Here is a 26287-nt window from a genome sequence, read left to right on the forward strand (position 1 = left end):
TTCTACATAAATCAAAGCCTCTATTTCCTTAAAGGTTCAGTGTGTGCTATAAGCTCCCACTCATTTGTCTACAAATAAGGTACTGAAGGGGTTTAGCCTAAACCACACGCAACAGAGTCCAGGTATAATCCTGGCAGAAGGACGCAGAGACATAAATGGAAACCTCAGGCAGACTCTGTTGGAATATGTTGGGACCATCAGCTCTCATTGCCAATTCTACTCAACCCATTTCCTGATTCAGCAGCCCACCCTGGCAAACATCCAAAATGGCCAAGATCTAAAATATCCACACAGCAAGGGATACTATCATCCAACGTTTTTATTAATGATTTCTTCAAGGCCGTATCACAGTCCAGTGAACACGGAGCTGTTCAGTGTGGTCGTTCTAAAAGCAGCTAATAGCAGGATGTAATTGGAAGCAGCTTCGGCTCACTTACAAACCCTTGCTCTGTTAATTGTGATTTCACAGCCCACTAAGCAGCACAACCTGGAGCAAACGTTCCTGTGATTCTGTTCCTCTGTCTTCCCCGCTGCTGTTCTTCCTGTCGCCCTGTGGTTAACATCACCTTTTTCAAAAGCTCAGGAGATGGAAGTAGTTGCCTTCCTCAAGGCAACACTCTTTTATTTGTCCCCCTATGTGGCAGCAGACAGCCTGTGGACACACCTATTATTTTGCTTTTGCCTTAACCTTTCCCTTTCTCCCCATTGTTCTCAGGGCAGCAGCACATGTCCAGCACATACCTTGTGTTTCCTACAGCTGGCTGCCAGCCATCCCTATGAAGCAACAATGGAAGACCTCTTTGTCCACCTCGGTTCAGCCGCTCTGGTACCCCTGATTCTTTCTTTAACAAACTGTCCCCCCAGGAAAGAACAATATTGTCTAATGGAAGGAAAATATCAGCAGGAATTTCAAATCATTTGGGGGAAAGTAGGACTTCCCTGGTAGCTCAGAAGGTAAAGGATCTGCCTACAATGCAAGAGACCCAGGTTCAATCCCTGAGTCAGAAAGATCCTCTAGAGAAGGGAATGGCAACCCAACCACTATTCTTGTGTGGAGAATTCCATGGACAGAGGAACCTGGCAGGCTACAGTCCATGGGGTTTCAAAGAATCAGACATGACTGACTGACACATTTTCACAACAGGTCTCTGTCTAGAAGAAAATATACTGGAAGAATCCAGTGTTGTATTACATCCACAGATACTCACAAATAGGCACCACGTGCAGACTAGAGTTCATCCAGGATAAGAGCCCTTAACTAAAGTTTTTGAGAGAGACCCTAAAATAGGGATCCCCTTTCTCTTCGGGACTCAGATTCTTCATATGAAAAATTGAGGTCAAGGGTCAGAGTAGACTATTTCTAAGGCTCTTCTATTGAAACATTTTATCATCTGCAAATACTCACACATATCAAAAACAAAAACACAAACTGTGATGCTAAGGACAGTGGCTATTTAGAGGAAGGAGCAGTGGAACTAGTACAGTAAGAGGTACACTGTGAAATTTTTCATGGAATTAGACTACTGTCTGTAGTTCACTGGTTGCCACAGAATCCACTCAAAACCCCAAAAAGAACACTTATCTTCTTTTGATTCACCTATATCAGACAGCGTCATTCATTCCTCTTGATATGTCAAGTCTTCACAGCTCAAATAATGCATTCCAGGGGAGCATCAGAGGGCAATTTTGTTTCAATCAATATGAAAACCTCATTGAACATACCCAGATGCTAACGTTCTAGCAAGGGATTTCATGTAAAGTCCACACAGCATCAGTAATATTTAAGGAAATCCAACATGCTCATTCTTTGTGCAGTTTTAACTAAAGGTGCTACTTCTCATCAATAAAATCAGAGCCCCTTTTCTAATTCTTACTACAAGTTTTTGACCTAATGAAGAAATAATGGTTTTGAATAAAATCTGCTTTCCTGAGGTATTCAATTTTCCTCTGGGTGTCATGTGAAAGTACCATCCTGTGGGTAGCATCTCTGTGTCCCACCACAGACTTGGTAAAGTGGCAGCCCTCCCACTGGGAAGTGGGTCACTGGCATGCTGGGGAGGGGATGGTTGGCTAGTTCAGCATCCATGCCACTGGGATAATTTTGTAGGAATTGCAAACAAGAACTGCAGCTCAGGGCTTTTGAAACTCCCCAAGGTTATTACTTGATATGTTCACTAAATAGCAGGGTGGAAATGTCTCATGCTAAGCCACAAGTTACAGAAACATCTGGACAGTGGATGGACTTAGCTCCAAAGATGGCCCTGGTGAGAAGACTAATGGGCACCAGGTGTAGAAACAAATTCATGTTCAAAGATGTCCTCCCTAGTTAGGATCTTTCCAAGAGTCTCACCCTAGGGGAAACAGTCTTCTGAAACTAAAATGGAACTTGTATAGACTTGACACAAAGTATTTTTGAGGCAATAATACTTAAGGAATTTAAGGGAAGCAAACACAAATGTGTTCAAGTAAAAAGAAGCCCCAGAAAGACATTCAAGCCTCTTGACAGTATCTTACAGGTCTTGCTCTTCTTATCTGTCTACTGGGATATCTGGAAACAATCCTCAAAGACAGGGAGTAATAACAGGAAGGCCAAAGAACCAGGAATCAAACAGATCGGTTCCACTGCTCAGTGACTCAGCAGTCCTGAGCAAGAAGTGCTGAAGTCTGCCCTTAAGCCAGTTTTATTCATCTATTTACAAAAGAAACCTTGGGAAGAGTAAATGAGTACAAATTACAAATAAGCTCCAAAAATGTTAATTATTTTTCCATTCAGGATTGAAGGATCGGGTGAAAAAGGAAACTGTGGTTTATTGTAAAGTGTGAAGGAAAGGACAAAATAGTCATTTATTTAGCCAACAAATAGTTCTGGCCCACCTGCTAGGTGTTGCCTGGCAACGCATCATCCATTGAAAGGGAAGACCCAACGAAGCTCCACAGATCCACTGGTTCTCCAAAGATTAGCTATGATAACTGGTTTGTTCACAGTTTGTCAGGTAACACATCCAGCAGTTTATTTTATGACCAATAGCAGACTTTTGCAGTACAGACCATAGCCAAACATGCAACACAAGTTCTTTGTAGAATAATCAAATGATAGAAACTTCACTAGCTACAAGCTGACCAATAAATTAACTTGTGCAGACTAGAAAACTATTCTGAGTTAAGAATGACAACAGAAAGCATCAAATGTTATGTTGGTATTTCCTAGGAGCTAGCTAAAGAAAACATGCTGTAAAAAAACAACAGAAATGAAGTGAATGGGTAAAGTGATTGAAACTGGTGATGCTAAGACTAAATTGAGAGTGACAAGAGATGTCTGAATCTGTTCAAGTGACCACAAATAAAGACTATAAGTGGAGAGCAGTATGTTGACCAGACTAAAGTGGAGATAAGACAGGTGTGTGAAATCCAACTGGAAGAAGGCTGTGACTGGCAGTCAGAAACAAAGACCAAGAGAAGATTAAGGTTATCTAACAGTGGCAACAGAGAAAAGAAAGCTAAGTTCGGAGCTGCTGTGATCAAAACAGCAGTCAGGATATGGTGAAGGCCTGAGCATATATAAAATAATGTGCACCTCAAAGATGGGATAAGAAGGATAATTAAAATCAACTTTCTGTACAATTATTTGTGACCTTTTAAATTAAAGGCCATTGTAACTAAAAATACAGAGCATAAGAAAGACAACAGAAGCATATGCCTGGATATATTCTCAGGACTGCTACTTACTGACGCTTTGATCTTGGACCACAAGTTAGCCTCTGCAGGCATCAGTTTTGCAGTTATCTAAAATGGCTCCAGGCATCACAGAAGGCAGAATGGTCACACTCAGAGATTAACTGTCTCTGGAAAGGGCAGTGGTATCTACAGCCCTGGGAACCCCATCAGATGGACGACCTTGAAATGGTAATCAAGCCCAACCTGTGTGGGAGAAGCAAACAATTATGGCAATGAAGGCAGGAGTCTTTGGGTCCCCATCAGGGCACAGTGGACTGCTCTGCCAAACTCAGTTTGGATTAAATTACATTAGTTTTCGATAATTATCATGCTCTCAAGAAACCGTATTTTTACCATATGTAGCCAGGATGCTATCCATTCATCCCTGTATCTTTAGAACCTACCAGAGGCACTGGCATGTAATGGTATAGTAAATGATTTACTTAAGATTGCTGAACAGAATTTCTTCAACACTGGAACATAAGAAAGTAAAAGATTAATTCCACTTGCTTTTCAAAACTTAAACTGTGAAAGCCTTGGTTGCCTCACTTCACAATGAGTCTGAAGTTCAGCTCCACTAATTGGAGCTCACTGTTCACCTTTCTGCTCCCATCCTACCTGAGATGTTAAGTCGCAAGGACAGACTATCAGTTTGCATGTGACTGGTGTATGTGTCAATTACACTCCGATTCCTGGCTTCTGCTTAAATACAGGAAGGAAAACAAAGTGCTTGCCTTCCTATTATAATGAGAAGGAGGTCTCTCTCTGCATCGCCCACACTCACTCTCCATGAAGTAAGGCACCTCATTTTTCACCAGGGCCTCTCACCCGGCATTAAGAGATTCTCTCATCAGGGCTGGAGCTGTCAACAAGCCCACAGTTGTAAAGTTTATATCAATACCCCAGTGACCAATTTGTCACAAAATCACTTCAAAAAGCACATAGTCATGTTCACCATTCTTTTTCACTTTAGTCTTGCTTTTACTTTTTAAATTTTCATTGAAGGATAATATACATACACTTCATCTGTTGTAATTGTGTATCCATCCTAATTGTGCAGCTTGATGAATCTTAACAAACTGAATATTCCCTGTGAAACAAGAAAGCTACAAGCACTCAAGAAGAACTCTCATGCTTCTTCCAGTCACTAACTTCCCACATCCCCTAGCATGACATCCATCCTCACTTTCAACACCAGAGATGACGTGGAGTTAGTTTTGGCTTTTTCATATGTGCAGATTCATACACTATGCACTCTTCTGTGTCTCACCCCACCACACCCCCCTTTCCTGCCGGAGGAAATGGACTTTGTGTAACGTGGGAGCACTAATAATTTCATGCTGATAACTTGGGTGGTATATAAGGAAACAAATGGATACCCTGAAGCTGTGTTACAGGAAGACCTTGTGTTAAACTCAGTCTTTCTTAAAACACAGATTAAGGTTGTCAGACCCGTTTAAAAGTTCAAGCTACCCAAGAGACATGTGAGTCCTGCTGGTTGAAACTCTGTGAGTCAAGCTACAGCTGTGTGTTACCAGCTCCCCACATTTGGATGTGGACAAAGATAGGGGCTCAACTCTCCCTGAAAGCTAGGCAGGGACTGGCTAAGAGGATAGAAGGCAGTGCGGACTTGTAGGCACAGTAGTTGCCATGGAATTTAAGGACTAGTCATTATTACAGCCACAAGCCTCTGTAGCTGAGGTTCCTAATGCTCTGGGATCATGAAGACAATTTTGCTGATAGAATCTTAGTAACTGTCTGCTCTTGGCATATGAATCAACTAATGTCCTAGTCCACAGTGACCTGGAGTAAGAGGTGCCCAGCTGCTTCCAGTAAAACTCAGTATGACAGGAAAGGATCAAGGGAGAAGGGATGAAGTAAAGTTGTTCAGAATAAGCAAAATAAATCAACTGGCAGTGAGCACCTCTTTTTCTTAGGTGGTTACTTTCCATCTTCTCCAGGCATTTTATGGTCCTGAGCACCAATACACACTGAACAGTCTAGAATTCACTGGATATCTTAGAAGTTAGGACTTACCTTGCATCATTCGGGCAGCCAGCAATTCCCCAAGATGACGCCACTCCTCAACATCAGCCAGGAGAAAGACAGGATGCCAGAGCATTAGCACCAGGTGGTCTGTTCACTAAAAGGAAAGGAAAGAGACTGGCAGTGAAAGGTGTCCAGTCCTGGATCAACGGTGGCCTTGAGCTAGAGGTGATCATATGGAGAGTCCAGAGCACCTCCCAAACATCACTGGAGCCATTGGCAAACTATCCCCCCTACCAGCATTCTCTTTTCTTTAACCCCTCTGGTGCTCCAACAGTTAAGAATCTGCTTGCAATGCAGGAGACCTGGGTTCGATCCCTGGGTGGGGACAAGGCCCTGGAGAAGTATTCCTGCCTGGAGAATTCCATGGACAGAGGAACCTGGCAGGCCACAGTCCACAGGGTTGCAAAAAGTCAGACACAACTGAGCACGAACACACACCCAGCCCATTAACAATGTTGTGATAGTTTTAGATGGGCAGCAAAGAGACCCAGCCATATGATACATACACATGTACATGTATCCATTCTCCCCCAGACTTCCCCATCACTCTAATAGTAGCTAACAGTTATTGAGCTAATTATGGATTATTTCATTTACTCCTAAAACAACCCCATGAGATAGGTACTAATAATGCCTCAAAAGACAACCAAACCAGCATTCTTTCTGGGAAACCCCATGGACAGAGGGGCCTGGCAGGCTACAGTCCATGGGGTCGCAAAAGAATTGGACACGACTTAGCGACTAAACAACAACAACGAAAATGAAGCAGAAGTGGCTCTATGCCAAGGCCAGGAAGTAGATTCGTGCCTTAGATCAATGTTTTGACATTCACTATTATATTTGAAACTTTTCTATTTCCTTTAAAGATAGTTACTACAATTCATTCACATATTTCATGACACTTGAATAGTTCGTGATCTGCAGTTAGAAAAACACTGGCTAAAGCATTATGTTGTATTGCTTTCCCAAGCTCTTCTTATTTGATTCTCTAGGAATGGACTTTATGACCACACCATTAAATTTACCACCACTGGTGTGCTAGTAAATGTCTAACAACTAGATCTTTGGGATTGTGAAGGCCCTGGTTATTAATGTTTGCTGGTTTTTACACTGTAAATATTTCCACCATGGCCAATTTGAAGCTATCAACATGACATCGATGAACACAGACTTGGGAAGAAATACAGATGAATGTCTCCCAAGAACTACTATCAATCAACTAAAAGAGCACCAATACCTTTCCCCCAAATTTTCAACAAGAACAGAAAATATGTTTTAAAGTCATGTCAGTGATCAGAAGAGTTGGAGATGATTTGTCAGTGACATTCAACTATCTGTTTCATGGCAATTGGAGGCTTCCCAGGTGGTACTGGTCCTAAATAGTCTGTCTGCCAATGCAGGAGATGCAAGAGATGAGGGTTCAATTCATGGTTAGGGAAGATCCCCTGGGAGGAAATGGGAATACACTCCAGTATTTTTGCCTGGAAAATTCCACGAACAGAGGAGCCTGTCAGGCTACAGTACATGAAACCGCTGAGTCGGATACAACTCAGTGACTTTCACTTTCAAGGCAATTAGTCTAAACCCACAGTCTCACAGTATCTAATATATATATATATATATATATATATATATATATATATATATATAAACAAGCCTTTTCTACTTGAATAGGGGTTCCTAAATGTTATAACTTGAAGAATATTAATTAGGCCCTGCTACTTCATTATCTGTACCCTGAGTATCTAAAATTCCATCATTAAAAGTGTTTCTCTTTTCTTAAGCCCACGTTTTGGCCCATTTAAAACTTTGACCATCCATAAATAGGTGACAACTGAACTTGCATTAATGTGCTAAAAGCCAGTGGTTTAAAGTAGCAGATTATTTTATTTGTAGTAAGAGAATTGAGAAAATGGAAATTCAGATAAGAGTATAAAGGAACTAATGACTTTGGAGTAGTTGCACTTCTAGGAAAATCCGTCATGAAGAGGGTAGCACAATAGGGATCATCACAAATCCTGGTGTCATCTGAGATGCAGGATGGTGTCAGGCATCTGTGGAAAGGTATAACTGAGTAGGAGGAAAGTTGCAGGATTAAATAAAATAATCTATTTAGAACATTAATTATAGTTTCTAGCACAGACTAGTTGCTCAGTCAATTTTAGTATCTTTAAACGGAAGAGATGGGAAAAGAAGAGAGGTTCTATTCAGGAATCATTTACTGAAAAGTGACATAAAAACAGATTTCAAACTGACATAAGCAAAGAGGAATTTGTTATCTCACATGACTGAAAAATCTTCCTGGATTAAATAGCACGTCCAATATTGTCAGATCTTATTATTTCTCCATCTCTTGGCTTTGCATCTCAGACAAGCTTTGCCTTATGGTGGTGAGATGGCTCCCAGCAGCTCAAGGCTTACATCCATTCCTCTAAGTCATTCTAACAGAAAAAGGATGGTTTTCTCCTGATGGTTCTAGAAGATATCCTCATATTAACCCTGGTTGGCAATGATTTGGTTACAGGCTCATTCTGAAACAAATTGCTGTGGTCAGGGACATAGCACACTCTGGTTAGTCATGCGTGTCACAAGCCACCTAGCAAGTCAGGAATGGATTCACTTCACTTTATGAATATAAGTTTTGGTTCCCAACAGAAAACTGTGGTATGCTTTCCAGAAAAATTGGAAATGGATGCTAATCTGTCAAACTACAAGGGAAAATCCAGCTTTGCTCTAGATCATGAGAATTTTAAAACTGAAACGTTTTCCAAATTTCCAACATCTTAATCAGCAAATCAATTCAGGGGTGATACGCAAAAGGTTTAACAACTAATATAAAAATGAACAGCAACCATACCCCTTGGACCTGGAACCTAAAGACCAGACTCTTTCAAAACTGAACACTTTTCCAGCCGAGCCACAAGGAAGCTGAGAGAAGTGGGGAAGATATGCCAGAGAGGGAACCAGAGTGGCCGGAGAAGAGGTAGAATATCCAAAAGGTGTGGTAGACTGACTATTCACCACCTGGACAAAGTGTTTCAACACCCTAACAACTAGAAAAACTCTACCAGTGTGTACCAGTGGTGTTTCAACCTTGGCTGAATCTATTTGCAGCTGTATCATAAAGAAGAATGTGCTGTTGGCTATCTTATTTTCAGAAGCCTGGCCTTTGAATTAGGAGACCATTCTTTTCGGAGGACACCAGAGGAGCAGAAAGGTTTTCTGCTAACAAGATCTAGGATAAATGAAAACATATACACAAAGGGAGAAGTAAACTCAAACTATAAAATAAACCAAATAATAGCAGAATTCATCGTTTCTTACCATTTTAAAATTTGTGACAAATAAAATGGTCATGATCTCATCCTATCAATACTTAATAGTTAGATTTACAGATATTCTTCTATATTAAACCACATATTTACCATTTCTGCTGCTCTTCATTCTTTCCTGTAGATTTGGTTTTCCATCTGGTGCCGTTCCCTCTTCCTCTGAAGTAATCCCTTTAGCATTTCTCATAGTGTAAGTCTGTTGGCAGTGAAATAAATCACTCAGTTTTAGCTGCCTGAAAAAAAGTTTTTATCTTACCTTCATCCTTGAAATATATTTGAACTGGAAGTAGAATGTTGGGATACTTGACCAATTTTTCCCCAAACCTTTCAAGCTGCCTGAAAAAAAGTTTTTATCTTACCTTCATCCTTGAAATATATTTGAACTGGAAGTAGAATGTTGGGATACTTGACCAATTTTTCCCCAAACCTTTCAAGATTCCATTGAGTGTGGCCATTGCTTCTGAAGAAAGGGATCCCTTATTCATACTGTTACCCACAAATTGAGCTGTTTTGCTCTGTTTTCAATGTTTTTCTCTCTCTCTCTTTTTTTTTTTTTTGGTTTTATCAATTTGGCAAAGATTTGTCTACATATGGTTTTATTTGCATTTATCTTTCTTAGGGTTTGCTGAGCTTATTAGTTCTTTTTTAAGTTTTTTATTTTTTTTTTTTTTTAAGTTTTTTAACCTTAACGTTTAATCACAAAACTGAGGGGATTTTCAGCCATTGTTTCCTCAAGTATTTTTTTTTCTTCTTTCTCCTCTACTTATGAAACTCAGATTCTACCTGTGTTAGATCTCTTAATATTCAAAAGAACTCTGAAATTTTAACTTTTTTCAATGTTTTTTCTATTAGGTCAGATTAAATAATTACTTTTCATCTATATTCAGCTTCCCTTGTGGCTCAGCTGGCAAAGAATCCCCCTGCAATGCAGAAGACCTGGGTCCACTCCCTGGGTTGGGAGAAGGGAAAGGCTACCCACTCCAGTATTCTGGCCTGGAGAATTCCATGGACTATATGGTCCTTGGGGTCGAAAAGAGTCAGACACGACTGAATGATTTTACTTTCACTTTCTTTCATCTATATCAAGTTTACTGACTGTTTTACCACCTTCAATCTTTTGTGTCCCCCATATACACCAGTGGCATTTTTATTTTATATATTTACTAGATAATTAAGTAGGTTTTTTTGGATATTTACTTTTATGTTCTAAAATTTCCGTAGTTTTTTTTTTTCATAACTTCAATTCTCTGCTAAGATTCCTCATCTGATCATTCATTTTTTAAAGTCTTTGAACAAACTTATCTTTATTATAAACTATTTAAAGTTCTTATCTGCTAGTTTTAGAATGTGGATCATTTGGGGACCTATTTCTAATGAATGCTTTCTCTCTTTACTTCGGGTCCCGTTTCCCTGTTTTCTTATATGTCAAGTAATTTTTGTTTGTATACTATGGAATTATATTATGTCTGTGCCTCTTGAGGTCAACAAGACTGCCATTGCACCATGGCAGAAGTGCATTCCTGTGCAGAATGTTGGGGAATTCTTAGGGTTGAATTGAATGTTTCTTTCTCTCAAAGATCATAGTTTGCCTTGTATGTGTTGTCAGTTTTATACCTGTTATCAGCAAGAGGACAAGTCTAATACCAGAAGTCTAATGACATGGACAGAAGCAGAAGCTAGCTAAAGATATTCTGAAGAGTTCATTTAGCACAAGGCAAAGATAGTGCCATTTCAAACACTGTACCATTTATATACTGAGGAGAATTTGATAGATGGGGTGAGATTTTTGTGGAAATATGTATGACATGCATTCTCTTTTGTAAGACTACATTGGAAACTAATGATAAAAGTCTTCTTAAATCTAATTCTATATTTACTTTACATTACGATTTTGAGCAATTTGCATTACTTTCTCTCTCTTGCTCTATTCAGGAAGCAGTAAGGCTTCATTTTTCTTCAAAACACTTTGACATTATTCAAGAGGAAGGACAGTATATACACAGGGTATTATGAATAATATCCACTTGAGGAATCATATTGTTAATAGGTAAAAATGTTCTCCTGTGAAGAATATTCCTCCATTTCTTCCCCTTCATATTTTGTCCAGACCTAGAAGGAAAGCTTATGACAAACCTAATTTCTGTACTCTCTGTTCATGCTGACAAACCTGCAACTTCTAGTAGACTTGGCAGCTTCTAAGAGGAAAAGGATAAAGATGCACTGCAGGGAGCTGGGGGAGGCTCCAATTCCAAGGCGTGGTAATGAGGTTAGGAAACTTAAGGATGAAAAAACAGCTGAAATGGCAACACACACAGACACAGAGAAAAATAATGTGCCCTTTGATATAAACAAAAATAAAGGTTTACTTTGAAGGGAAACGAATGGTTTTTAAATATAACATATATTGAATGATCAACTCAAGTTAACATTATTGTCAAACTACCAGCAGTTACTCTAAGGACCAAAGTTTAGCAATGTCAATGAATTGACAGTTCAAAATTGTCAATGTTTTCCTACCTCATAAAACCATATCCCTCTAAATTCAGATGAAAAAGAATGTGAGGAGAGTTGTCCAAGGCCGTTTAGTGAAGCGGGCAAGTCCATTTTGACTTCATCAATATCTCTTTCTGGCTCCGTCGTCCCAGTTGGTAGAGGTCCCCTCTTCACTGTAATCATGTAGGATTCCTGGGCTTCTTTTATCTTCTCTGTGCATAAAACAGGCTCATAGGAAAGCGTATAATCAGTTTGTTCCCACTTTTCAACTCAATGGTTTGGTTGTTTGAAATTTTTTAATTTATGGTCAGACTTCAAACTTCCTCACACTACAGAAATTTGAGGAAAGCAGAGCTCTCCTCCCTAACTTCAAATCTTAATACATAAGCCTGGCATCCACTCTTCTTACTTGTCATTCATGTTTTCACAGAATATAACCTGTTATTTGGTGTGTTACTTTCCACTCCTCCTAATCTCTCTCAGATGGACAATATGTTTTCCAATCTTTCTAATTTTTCCAAGTGCTCTCAACTTTTCTAATTTTATTTAATTTTTTCCTTAAAAGCCAGCAATTTAAAGGATCAGAGCTTTAAATAGGATCAGAGCTATTTAGGCCAAATTTCTCTAGTGCCAAGGTTGAATCTTGACCTATGGTAAAAATCATTTTGAAAAAACCTGGTCATTTCTTTATTTCCAAATCATTTTTCCAATCTCCTGACCAGTCTCTCAAAAGCTTACATGCTACTTGGAATTTATCATTTGACAATGATGTACATGAGACACTGTGAAAAATACAATATCATTTAAGGTATTGATCTTGATACCAAGTAGATTAAAATCTAATGAGGAAAGAACAATTCACAATTGTTAAATTTCAATTTTCAAACTATGAAAAGTAAATATAAAACAAAATATGATCATGCTAATAAACACTGGCTTCCCACGTGGTGCCAGTGATAAAGAACTCACCTCCCAATACAGGAAACGTAAGAGACATGGGTTCAATCCCTGGATCAGGAAGATCCCCTGGAGAAGGGCATGGCAACCCACTCCAGTATTCTTGCCTGGAGAATCTCAAGGACAGAGGAGCCTAGTGGGCAACTGTTCATGGGGTCACAAGAGTTGGCCATGACTGAAGTGACTCAGCATGCACACAATAAACACAGCACAACTTACAAGGGAATTCAGCAAATGGTATTAAACCTCCTTACTGCTGCAGTAATACGGAAGGCTTATAAGAAGTAGAAATTTTAAACTAGATCTGCTAAACATGAATGGATTTTAAATAGATTCTCATAGTAATTCCTTAAATGTTTCTGGAAAAAGTTCCTTTGTTGCCTAACAAGAATAAAACCAGAACTACACAGTGATACATCCTGCTACTAAAAACACCAGTATGGCTATGGCCTCTGTTTACCCAATTAAAAAAGGTAGTCTAGGAACAAAAACCTTGTCTCTTATTGCCTGTAATTCTTGCAGCTGAAAATTTTATAAAGAAACATACAGCCAAATTGCACATGCTAGCACTAACCCTCAATTTTCTTTGGATCAGTTGGGTGTACAGGCTTTGAGCACACTCAGAAGCCCTTCAACACCTCAAGGGCTTATTTCTAGGAAAGACTGAGCATGACTTCTGGCATTATATCTCCCCTGGATAAACTACGTATTCATTGAGTCAAACTGGATTTCATTTTCGACATTAAGTCCCTGGGCAAAGTCAAGAGAGGAAGCAAAATACGTATTAACATAATGCAGAGTATAGCAATATGTTCTGCCCACGTCTTTCAGGGGTTATATTCACAGTCAACCCCTGAGATGCTAAGAATGCAAAGATTAATAAAACACTGCTGAGCAGGTTGCCTACTGAGTGGACTATACACGCTTGTTTATGGCACACACGTCACTCACCAGCCCTGAATGAAGAACTCAGGAATGCACAGCCTCTGGCTGTGCATAAACGTGGCTACAGAAGGAAGCCTGCTTATCTGGGGAATGTGCTACTGGCTGATTGATCATGAAAGGAGGCTGAAAAGAAGTGGTGGCTGCTCCTTCCCACAATCCGATAAGCTGTTACACAGAGATAAACAGTTGCATTGAATTAAGCATGTTTGTCTATTTTTCAATGCTCACTTTTAACTTCCTGTTCTTGCAGTTTCTTGGGGCTTCATTTTTAATAATGCTAAGTGTTTTAAAAGTACGCACAACCCTACAGTCTTAATCATTTCAAGTTCTGCTTTAAGGAAAAGGTAAATAAGAAAATATTGACAGTGAATTTAAACATTACTCTAATTGATGTTTAACTGGTAACTGTCTAAGACTACATGAAGTGTTACTTCAGGATGCCCTGTCAGAGGGCTTAAAATTATTTCACATGAAATAGGTGTTAGTCAACTTGTTTTTAAGTACTGTATATCTAATATTTCAATATATAAAATATGCAATGAATTGCTTTTTCAATCAAATACTTAATAACAATTACCATGTTAAAGGAAACCTATGGCAAACGTATTATCAATATCTTCACAAATGGTGGAGATAGTTGGTAGAGAGATGAGTACTTTTCCATCACTCTCTATAAAAATATACAAGCATTTAAATTATTCGACACCAGGCATAATGTTCATTTGTTTACAACTAAAGTTTCTATCTTGGGTATCCAGTTCATGGCCCAACACACACAAAGTAGGTGTTCAATAAATATTTGATGAGTGACTGCATCTGTGAAGCTTTGAAACGGGATAATAGGCATGTTCCTACTTCAGTATTCTCCTGACTGAAAACCAGTAAATGTAGGAATGTAGGTCAACTTGAGGCCACATCTTTCCTGGCTTTGTACAAATCTGCCTCAGCTACAACTTCCAAATTCAAAGGCAGCATTTTCTCCTGCATGTGTGCAAAATACTACCTGCTGGCAGTCCTGTCATCAAAGAACATAATAGGGGAAGAACATTTGGGATGATTAGGTAGGTAATGAAATAGAATGACTGATTTCTCTAATTTCCACTTTCCATGTCACAAGTAAAATAGTAGAGTCATTTGCAAATATCATTATTGTGGATGTCTATATTCCTTCAAGAAATATTTGTTGAATATCATCTGGATGGCAGACACTATGCCAGGCCCTGGGTACACAAAGGTAATTACAACACAGGCCCAACATATGAAACAGACAGACTGACACATACTATGACAGTCTGACACACACGACTACTTTCAGCATGATGTGATGATTCGTTTGAAGCTTTCTCTGGCTAAGAGCATGTTCTTAAGAGAATTAAGCTTCCCATAAACTATAAGGTCATCTTTACTCTTTGTATAGTCAAATTTCCTTCATATTCAAGTGATATCTACATTTTTAATAGGAAAACGGTAACACTGCATTGATGACCTTCTTTTAATTAACTATTCTCTTTCATTAGGCACATAAAACAATTATTTTGTAGAGCCAATTTCAGTTTCTTTATCATTAGTGATAATGATCGCAGTGTCTTTTACCTTCCATGGCAGTTTTGCTTCAAAGGGAATTGCACATAAAGATCAAAGAGAGACCAGAATTGACAGGAAACAAACAAGATTCTACTACACTATCAACCTCTTTAAAAATCATTATTATTACTCGATTTTCTGGTGCCCTATGTCAGATCTCCCAGAGAAGCTCTGGGTTAACACTGAGTGTTCCAATCACCACCACAGTGAGTGTGGAGGTTCACACCTATTAAAGAAACAAAACCAAACCCAGGTGACATGTGTGTCTCAAGAAAACAACCCATCACTTGCTGCACATAAAAGGAATAGGAAGCATGTGGAAAGCCAGGTTTTAAAGGGCAATGTCAATAGGAGAAGGAAGAAACGTCAAAGATGCTGAAATAAACACTGGACTAGTTCTTGTCTGGATGTTTTTGTTGCATTTTGGTTCTTTTCTTCTACCTTAAAAATCCTTAATGTTGTGCATTTAATTTATTTTAAATGAGCAAATAAATAAATATGAATTGTAATAGTAAATGCAAATATTTCTTGGTATATCTACAGCAGGAAGACAAAGCAAGAAATAAACAATTTGACTGAGGAAGGAACATAGGAAAAAATCCTTGGCCTTTTCTGGTACTGACCACGAGATCTTAAATGCTAAGTTGATATTTACTGAACAAACAGTGTAGAAGGGCCTTCCCACTAAAGAGACCAACTTGTGCAGGATGATGATGTCATCATTATCCTCTGAAGTGAAGAGTTCAAATAACTGAAGCATAAGGTTTGAAGGTAGAGGTGGGATGAAGCTGATGGGCCTGGTGAACAATAAGACTTGATAGCTTGCCAGATTCAAGATCATGGAGCATGAAGAAGTCCTTCCTTCAACCTAGAGGCAAGGGGAAGTCAGTATAAATTAATAAGAGATGGGCACTCTGAACAGCAATTAAGATTATACATTACACAGAGTACCTCCTCCAATGGGACACCATTCAATGGCTAATATTTACTAGTATTAATATATTTGAGAGCACACTGGTGATGTGCCTTTTAGACAGTCGGACTGAGCCATAAGCAGCCAGGAGAGACCCCTCCTCCATAAAACCTCACAAATACACCCTCATGCACAAAAGTGGGAGAGCAGACCCACATACTCGACCACACGTACAGGAGCATGCAACTGTGTGTTGTCAGGAAACTGCTGCAGGAGTCTCTGCTCTACTGTCTCTCACCTGCCTCTGAATATAGTAAGCTTACATCACCGAGGGGATGGGCAAATTGAGAGAGTGTGCTGGCCAGTGCTTACCCTCGTGCCAGGGAGCCACGTGTCAAGAGTACAATAGCCCACTGATTCATGTGCACGTGCAACCAAACAGCCTCACACGAGGATTTTTTTAAAAAGTCCCCTGGCAAGATCCCAGCCTACTGTCAACAACATGATCCCCACCTTTGCTTGATTCATCAAAGTTGCATATGTTCAAGCTTATCATGTAAAAAGGAGCTTGATTGAGGGAACTGGCCTAAGCTCCAGTGTACTGTGCAAACCCCAGCACTCATGCTCACCATTCTCCCTGAAATGTGAGGCCCATGTCAGGAGCTGCCTAACTCCAGCTAGAGGGGGAAGCCACCAGGCATCACACTTTCTCCAAAATAGATGTTATATCAATGCTATAGGTTATACAATAAAAAATTGTGTACGTTTGCATTTGAGGAAGGTTATCTTTTCCTAATCCACAAAAAGATGCTTTGGGGGCCAGCATCAGCTCCCTAGGAATCTACTACTATGGTCCTGCTAGAAATAACAAGAGTCTGACATTACGGATTTTAAAAAAAGAGGACGTGGCTTCAAAAGATGTTAAGCAGGTAGACGCTACAGAGCATTGTGGCTGATGGGGAAAAAATAAGAAAGGTCGAAATAGGAAGGGCTCTTTTGTGCAGGTTTCTGGCTCAGAAGCCTGGGTACAGAGAAGAACCATTCACAGAGATAAGAGTAGGCCCTGAGGTATTGGAGGATGTGTGGGTAGAACTGTTTATGTGTTATGTTTGGTCACTAGGTCATGTCCAACTTTTTGCAACCCCGAGAACTGCAGCACACCAGGCTTCCCTGTCCTTCACTATCTCCTGGAGGTTCTCAAACTCACATCCACTGAGTCAATGATGCCATCCAACCATCTCATCCTCTGTCACCCTCTTCTCCTGCCCTCAATCTTCCCCGTATTTCCTCAGTCTTTTCCATTGAGTCTGCCCTTTGCAGCAGGTGGTCAAAGTATTGGAGCTTCAGCTTCAGCATCGGTCCTTCCAATTCAGGGCTGGTTTCTGACTGGTTTGATCTCCTTGCTGTCTAAGGGGCTCTCAGTTGTAGTGCTAGAGAGCTGTTTAGCAGGCGGTTAGCCTAGGAGACTGTTAAGTGCTTGAAACTGTGAACACTAGTTGAGCTAACCCAGGAAAGGAGTATTCACTACTGGAATTGAGATGTAATCAGACATGAAGCATGAAAACAGAAACCTAGGAAGCTGAAACAGGTAGAAAAGAATTAAGATTTCAATTAAGTAAAATGAGGACTACAAAGGGTTAATGGAGTTAAAAACTAGAAGATCAGTAGTAGCTTTCTCCAAGGCCATTTTGTCGAGGCAGAACCTTCAACGCAGTGACTGAGAGTATCTGGGGGGGGACAGTGGGACAACAAACTCTACAGAAAATTCTTGTGAAGAGATCAGCTATGAAGGGAGGATGGGGCTATGTTAGCAGAGATGCAGAAACAGGGACAGGGTTACCATTGGATTGTTTTATTTTATTCCCAAATGGAAAGTGAAGTGTGGATAAATGGAGTTGTTTATAAATATCGTTGAAAGACAGGGAATAAAGACTCATAGCCAAGTTGCTTCCCTACCAATAGCAAAGTAAATGACTCAGTAGAGATTACTGAACTGAACAGTAGAGAAACCAGAGTCGTAGGACCGGGTGAGAATACTTGGGAGCATTCCTGGTGCACTGCTCCATATGTGTTTAGTAGATAGTGACTGGAGCCGTTATCCCATCAAAGGTCTGAATGGGGATCAGCAGTATAGTCACTGTTGCCTTCTTTACCATTTTTGTTCATTCAATTTTTATCTCTTTAGGAATTTGGTGACAGCCTCTGTTAGTCTGCTCCTCCTTTACACGAAGGACAGACCAAAGATCCAGTTTGGCAATGAGAGAGGAGGACTAGCGGGCAGCATTGGCGCCATCCACTGACATCTCCCAGAGGAACAGACACAGGACTCATGAAGATGTTGACAAGACTCCAAGTTCTTACATTAGCTTTGTTTTCAAAGGGATTTTTACTTTGTTTAGGGGACCATAACTTTCTGAGGAGGGAGATTAAAATAGAAGGTGACCTCGTTTTAGGGGGCCTATTTCCTATTAATGAAAAAGGCACTGGGACTGAAGAATGTGGGCGAATCAACGAAGATCGAGGGATCCAACGCCTGGAAGCCATGTTGTTTGCTATTGATGAAATTAACAAAGACAATTACCTGCTCCCAGGAGTGAAGCTGGGTGTTCACATTTTGGATACCTGCTCAAGAGATACCTACGCATTAGAGCAATCACTGGAATTTGTCAGGGCATCTTTGACTAAAGTGGATGAAGCCGAGTATATGTGTCCTGATGGATCCTATGCCATTCAAGAAAATATCCCACTGGTCATTGCAGGAGTCATTGGCGGCTCTTACAGCAGTGTTTCCATACAGGTAAGACTGACAGTGTTGTTGATAAAATGCTGTATCTCTTTGTTTTATGTCTTTGGGGGAACAAAGGGAAAATATCCTAATAGCTTCATCAATGGCTGATATTAACCATGCAAATGTAAGTCTCTGGTAATATAGGTTTGCAGATAGAAGAGTACGTGAGCAATGAAAATTGTTTACCAATATAGCAGGTAGCTAGTGCAGCATAATGAGCTACTCCAAAATTCAACAATTATTAATTACTACAGTTTATAAGCCTGAAGACTGGCTGGAGTGAGCTGATCAAGGCTAGGTTTAGCTGCAGGTAGCTCTGCTCCAAGTTTGTCCCTACACCTGGAATCGGTCAGCTAACCCAGGCATGTTTGTCTGAGTGATGACAGAGGTGCAAGAGAATGCAAATTTAACTGCACAGGCCCCTTCCAAACTTTTGCATGCCTCACAACTGTGAACATCCCACCAGCCAAAGCAACTGACAAGGTTCAGCCAGAATCAAGGAGCAGGGAAATAGGTGCCATCTACAACCCACATGCTGCTAAATTACATCACAAAAAAATGTGGCTACATTGCAGAGCCATGTCTTCAAGTCATCAATACAAACAAGCACAAGAAGGTACAAAATCACTGAGTTCTTGTTTTTTTCCATACTAATTTTTTCCCAAGCATTGTTTTATTCAGAGATAAATTATAAAAAAATTTCTCATGGTATAAACCTGAAAATGTATGCAGAGATGCTAGATAATTACTACCAAAAAAAATTAGAGGGAACAATTTAGCACATAACTTAAATTAGATAAAAAACTGATAATTGGTTCTCATAATTTTGTTAGGGAAAGAAGGAACATATTAGTCAAACTTTTACAGTGCTCACAGGTCACAGAATTAGGGATGGAAAAGAGCTACGAAATCATCCAGCTCAAAATTCTCATTTTCCCATGCCCTAGAAATATTGGTTTCATGAATATTCCCATTGGTAGATAGCACATGAACTAGAACTTATACTGATCTTTTGTACTTTTGGGCTCTTTCAACTCTCCTATGTGATTTTTATGTTACAGAAGTTCAATATTTTTCCTGGTGAGTGTGGCAGTAATACAAGTCCATAAGATATGCATCATATACTTTGCTTCCTACCAAATGACTGTCATCAAAATGCCATACACTAAAAGAAGTCATATTACACCCTTGTTGTCTGCACATGTCACCAACCACTTAAATTGGCTTTACTCACATTGGAATAATCTTATTTCTATATCAGAGACTCACAGCCTTTAAAGTTCTACATAGAGTTTTGTGCTGCTCTAAACAACTAGTGCAATTTTTTTTCCCTTCTATAAGCACACACTCATATTATGAGTAATAGGATAATTGATTTTTCATAAATATCCTTTGACTTCATTAGATGGATAGAAAATACTGCTCATCTCAAAGCATATCATGTCAATTGTGCCACTATTTCCACACTTGAATAACAAAAGATGGAATTGCTATTTGAGAAGAGAGAACTAAAATGTATATTTGTCATGCTTCAATAATAATTTTATCAGATAAGTGCCAAACATTTTATAAATATTTATATTGTACTCAATATTACCACTAGTAAAGGACTACAAATATGTTTTTCTGACCTTAGTTTCTCCCAATACAGTAAATAGCACTCCACAGCAGATGTGTAAATATATATTTATCCAAAGTAATTAACAAACTGTGCTAGGCAAATAAAATTTTAATCTATTTTTACTTTTTTATTACCTATAAACTCCTCAAAAGAGGTCAGATTAAAAATGTAGGTTTTTAAAACCCTGCACTTGTTCACAAGGGAAAAAACCACTTTATCATCAAAGGACCTGGCTTATTTGTTCACTTATCTGGTCTATATCACTATAAAGCACAAACGCTGATATGGTTTTTGTCTCCACATTATACATTAGGAAACTAAAACTGTCGTGTTACATCGAAAAGGACATCGATTTAGGCAGCACCAAATGGAACTTGAACTCCAGCTCCACAATTCACAAAAAGTGAGTGTTAGTTGCTCAGTCACATCAGACTCTTTTCGACCCTGTGGACAGTAACTCATGGCTCCTCTGTCCATGGGATTGCCATTTCTTCCTCCAGGGGATATTCCCCACCAGAATCAAACCTAGGTCTCCTGCAATGCAGGCAGATTTTTTATCATCAGAGCCTTCAGGGAAGTCCCAATTTACAAGCTTATTTATAAAATAAGGAAAATACTATCCACTTTAAAAAGTTATTGAGAGGATAAATTGAGAGAAGCCATGGGAAATGCTTACCAAAAAAACTAACAGATTCAATAGCAGTAACTATTATGAACCTAAAATCATTGGAAAAATCTGTGGAAGAACCACCTCTAACACCAGCTCCAAGAAGTCCCAAGAAATTGTTGCTGGTCCCCCATGTGCCTTGTCAGTCAGGTAATCCGTACGAAGCTCCCTGGGTGCATCCTGCAATATCACAGGGGTTAGAGAGACCACTCAAGCCACAGAACTCAGCATTGACCTCGAGGAACCTAAATTCTGGCTATGGATACAGTACTATTATGGAATAACAGTGACTACACTTCTGAATACATTCAAGGGGCTTACATGGTAAGAAATGACCTCTGGGGAAGTTTTGAGGGTGACTGAGAGAATGAAAGCTGCACTAGAGAAAAGCTAATTGGTCCACAGTCTGACTGAAACACTGGATCTGAGGAAGTCCATCAGAAAGACATGGTAGGAGTCTGTGAGCAAGAGGACAAAGACCTTGACAGCAGTGAGGGGGTGAGCCGGAAAAGAAAGGAGAGAGAGGGCTTCACTGGCCCCTCCTCAGTCCCCAGATGCTCAGGCTCTGATTAGGCCCCCACTGGTCCCCTCAGCCAAAGGAAGTGGGGAGGTGGGGCCATCCGTCTACACCCTTATCTCCAGGCCGCCTTCCAAGGAATCCTTCACCATAGCCTTGCTTTGAGCTAAGCATCGTGAATGAAAAGCAGTCTTAGGGGCCCTTACATAGCTAAGAATTCAGGTGTGTTACCCTTGTGAAGCCTATCTGTCCTTTAATAAGAATTCTTTTAAAGAAATAGTCAATAGCAATCCAAAGCAATAAATTCCTGATGGGGACTTTGAGATACCCTTGTGCCTACATTAATGAGAGAAGTGTTTTAGAAGAGAGGCATTTTCTGGGTGCCCCTTACCCTCACTTTTGCTCAGGATGGATTCTGATCCTCTGCCCTGGTGTCTGGTAACCATGGTGACAGTGTGCAGCTGGTAGCCACAAAGATGCATGCCCGGTGGTCACCTCTGCCATCCATTTCCAACTGCTTTTAACTTCTTGAATAATTACTGGAAAATATCTGAGCTTGAATTGAGCTGGGGGGAGAAAAGAGAGTTAAACTGTAGAAAAAAAAAAAATATATATATATATACTAAGATAAATCCACCACACAATTTCAAAGACTCCACTCATTAAATTGTTGCATCCAGTACCAAACCACAGCACAGAGTTTTTAGTCACAAAATCACTCCTGAGAGCCAGACTTATCAAGAATGATAAAATTTGTGCATCTTTTCTTTTGTGGTTGGGTCAGTTTATATATCATCATCTCCCCATTTGGCCGGAATAGCTTTACTGGTGGGATGGCTTCAGGAGGTACTTTTCTCTCCAGTTTCCTCTCCTCTCATTATCTTCCTACTAAAGAAGAATTCCTCTAGAAATCAGCAGAGGAGATACCCTCCACTGTATTAGTTCATACAACAGGCAGCCTGCAGACAGCAAAAACCGCGTGAAAGGAGAAATTCTTAATGATTTGCTGAGTTAATCTGTATCACCATTGACAAAAAACAGAATATTTTCTTGACACTCTCAATAAGTAGACAAACCACTCTTTGCTGGTCCATTGTCTAAAGCAACAGAATTGATTTTTTAATTTGGTAATCAATGAAAGCTAGAAGCAAAATCCTTCTTTATTAGCAAATATTCATGGGGTCTATTCACCACCCCCTCTGGTGAATAAGCTTCTTTTCAAAGTATTTTAAAGATTGTATTCCACTCTCCTCTATAAGCCTGCAACCCACCCACTTGGGGAAAATACTATTCAAGTAGAAAAGCAGGTTGGTTGCCTTTAGTAAGGCAATTGTCTACGTGGTACTATTCCGAAGCAGTGTTTACACTTGTGCTTTTTCAAACACACTGTAGTTAGAGCTTCTAAGTTGTTCAGTCAAAAAAAAAAGTCTCATGAATCTTTCCAAAATGTTCCTCACTCCTTTCAGGAGATGTCTATTTCCTTGGTCTTTCTTGCCTTAGCCAGAGCAAGGTCAGCTGTAACAGAACAGGCATAAGTTGACCCGGTTATTATTGCGTCCCTGAGTGTTAAAGTGGCCTCGGCAACAAATGGAAATTTGGGTTAAATAGCTCATACAAAGGGCAGAAGAGAGCCTTGAAAGGATCCTACTGCCTCTTTTCCATGCCTGACACAGTGAAATCTTTTTTCAGAATTCTTAGCACTAGCCACATTCCAAGAACTCCCTGACCCTGGGAGGTGGTCATTATATCGTTTATCATGACATGGATTTGGACATGCCATGCATTGCTCACATCATGTCCCTGAGAAGAGTAACTCAAACTAAATCCCTTGCAATAAGTTTTATCTAGATTTTATCCAGATTTTATCTAGATAGGGTATGAAGAATAGCCTATAAAGACACTAAGCAGTCTATTCCTCCTCCTCCACCCAATTCCACGGTGAGAAAGTGGACCAGCACTCCAGTCAATCTATATTAAGTATTGTCCTCCCTCAATGATTCATTCCTCCTTTAATTCAAATGCTGTGGGGAAGAATCACACATGAATTGCTATTATCATAGGAACATCAGAAAACCAGTTGAAGGACCATGTGTTACAAAAGGCCTCATAGGGTTAGCTGTGTCCAAGTATCAGATAGACTCCAGAATGGAAAAATAATGCTTTTTTTTTCCTGTGGATAAATAAATAAATTTAAATTAGAGCAGAGTTTCTCTCCACACTGTCACTATTGGGCTGGATGCTTCTGCTGTGTGGACTGCCCTGTGCACTACAGGTTGGGTAGCACGACACTGGCCCCTGCTCACGAGACTGCATGCCAACAGGCCCTTAAGTTGTGGTGCACCCGAACGTTTCCATACACTGCCAAACGACAAAGTTCTCCCCCTTCCCCACAGACCAGCTCTGACTTAGAGCAGGGGGAACCTAGAGCCAGCATAAGGAAGAGTTATTAGAAACGAAATGATAGTCCTGAATGAGGAGGCTGTAAGTCCTTAGTCACTGGAGTTATTCAAACAAAAACTGACCTATATGTAATTGAGGAGAAAAAGCAGCATATTAGTATCTGAATTGTGTTGCATTTAAGGGCATTTCTTAATTTTATAATTATACGGTGCTCAAGCAAAATACTCTATTAAGATGAGTGATTATAATGAAAGTATCTAAAACAGAAACAAAATAAATTATAGACTCTTCCATTGGGATTAATTTGAAGAAGTCTAATCAATTGTTACTTCACTTGATTATGGTAGTATTTGTGTGAGTTTGGTAAATCAAGCATCTCAGTTGTGTACTAGTTACAGCTAGGACACATATAATTTCACTTTCATTAGAAAATAAGCATTTATTAAGCATATGTATTTTAGGTTCAGCAAGAACACTACTGTGTAGACTAGGGAAGGGGAAGCAGAGAGCATGCAAAATAAAATGCATAAATCTTATTAAAAAACAGAAACAGGCTCATAGAAATAGAAAACAAGTTTAGAGTTAACCAAAGGGGAAAGGAGAGTGAGGATATATTAGGAGTTTGGGATTAAAAGAGACACGCTACTATATATAAAATAGATAAACAATGAGGAGCTACTATATGGCGTAGGGAACGATATTAATATCTTGTAACAACTCACACGGGAAAAGACTCTGAAAAAGAGGATCACTTTGCTGTATACCTGAAACACTGTAAATCAACTGTACTTCAATAAAAACATTTATAAATAGTAGACATTTTATGAGCCCCTGAGGCATCTATAAGCAAATATCAAATCCATACATAAAACACGTACAAGAACTGAGAATCAGTTGACCGTGTAAGTACTAGGAGACCAGAGAGAATGACGGAATGAGCAGAAGGGAATGGAAGTAAAGAGGAAAAAGACTCTTAGATCTGTGTGAACAGAAAGCCTGCCTTTGAAGTGTCCCTGGAAAGCTGCTTTCTCATAGTCTAATGATGTATACTATCTGCTCATTCTTGCCTAAAAAGGAGAACATAGTGTTTCTTCTATCTGGAATGCACTGTCCCTTAGCCATTTGGCCATGCCAAATCCTTCTCTCCTTCAGTTCTCAGCTCAGACACTGTCCTTTAAAAAAAAAAAATACCTTTAATCTGTTTTTAACTTTTTGGCCATGCCACACAGCATATAGAATCTTAGTTCCCTGACCAGGAATAGAACCCGTGCCTCTTACAGTGAAAGTGCAGAGTCTTAACCATTGTACTGCCAGGGAAGCCTCATACCCTATCTCTTTTGAGAAATGTTTCCTAAGCTCCCAATACTTAAGCGCACACCTCCATTACTAGCTTATTAACTATAATTATTCCTTTGCATATCTATTTTCCCACCTAAAGATAAGCTCCTTGAGTTTGGGAACCACATCTTGTATTTTTGTATTGAGGGTGCCTAAAATAACACCTCCTTGAGAGTAAATGCTTTTTGAATGAATTGAAAGAATTAACAGACTGATAACCTGCTGCCTGCTGTCCAGAAGGCTGGAAATCCCTGAATGAATCTTGGGTTGCAGATCACAACCATGACCTACTTATTCTAGGTCAGTCTGGATGATCATAAATGAAAAATAAACATTTTTCTACAATGGAAAACTGCATATGATACAAAAGACAGATGATGTAGCAAAGCGAGCTTGTGGGACAAATCCCCCCACCACCCTCCCCACCTTCACTGTGTGCCAGAAAAGATGCCTTGATCTGAGAGGAGCTCTAAGGGTTCCCCCCATCTGTCCTTAGACTGACTATTCCCAGAGACTACTATCTAACACTCAACGTAGGTGGGCACACAGGGCCATTCCAGATTAGGTTAGTGCCCCATACTCACTCTAATCAAGCTCTCCTCAGTCCTTCCACATAAAGAATACAGTGTTGACTATGCCAGATTCTGTGATAGGAGCCAACACAAAAGAGAAGGAAACATCATCCTATCCTTAAGACAAGTAGAGTGACAGCATTAGGAATCCATTCACCAATCCACCTTCAGTGTCTCTATCACTAGAAAAGTAAAAATGATAGTTGCATTTAATGAGCTTAAAATCGCAAACACAACAATCACAGCACCGATACAGCTATACACTTTTAGCATGCCTTCCTAAAAATTTCAGCTCATTGATTAAAACTCTGACTGCAGACTAACCAGAATTAATTTAATCCTTCATTGCCTCTTTCCTCATTTTTTAAGACTAAGCTATTAATAGTACCTCTTTTAC

At 39.6% G+C, this 26287-nt stretch overlaps 1 protein-coding gene across 2 annotated transcripts in view; it reads left to right on the forward strand.

Annotated features, from left to right (window-relative positions):
- The window catches only part of GRM3 (glutamate metabotropic receptor 3), a 227732-nt gene that overhangs the window by 114600 nt on the left and 86845 nt on the right, over window positions 1-26287 (forward strand). For both annotated transcript variants that reach the window (XM_020903082.2, XM_070470043.1), the window contains exon 2: window positions 18173-18784. In XM_020903082.2, the coding sequence (XP_020758741.2) occupies window positions 18317-18784 (468 nt within the window). In that variant the 5' untranslated portion in view covers window positions 18173-18316. The remainder of the gene's footprint in view (window positions 1-18172; window positions 18785-26287) is intronic.

Source organism: Odocoileus virginianus, chromosome 1 (assembly GCF_023699985.2).
Source record: "Odocoileus virginianus isolate 20LAN1187 ecotype Illinois chromosome 1, Ovbor_1.2, whole genome shotgun sequence".
NCBI lineage: Eukaryota > Metazoa > Chordata > Mammalia > Artiodactyla > Cervidae > Odocoileus > Odocoileus virginianus.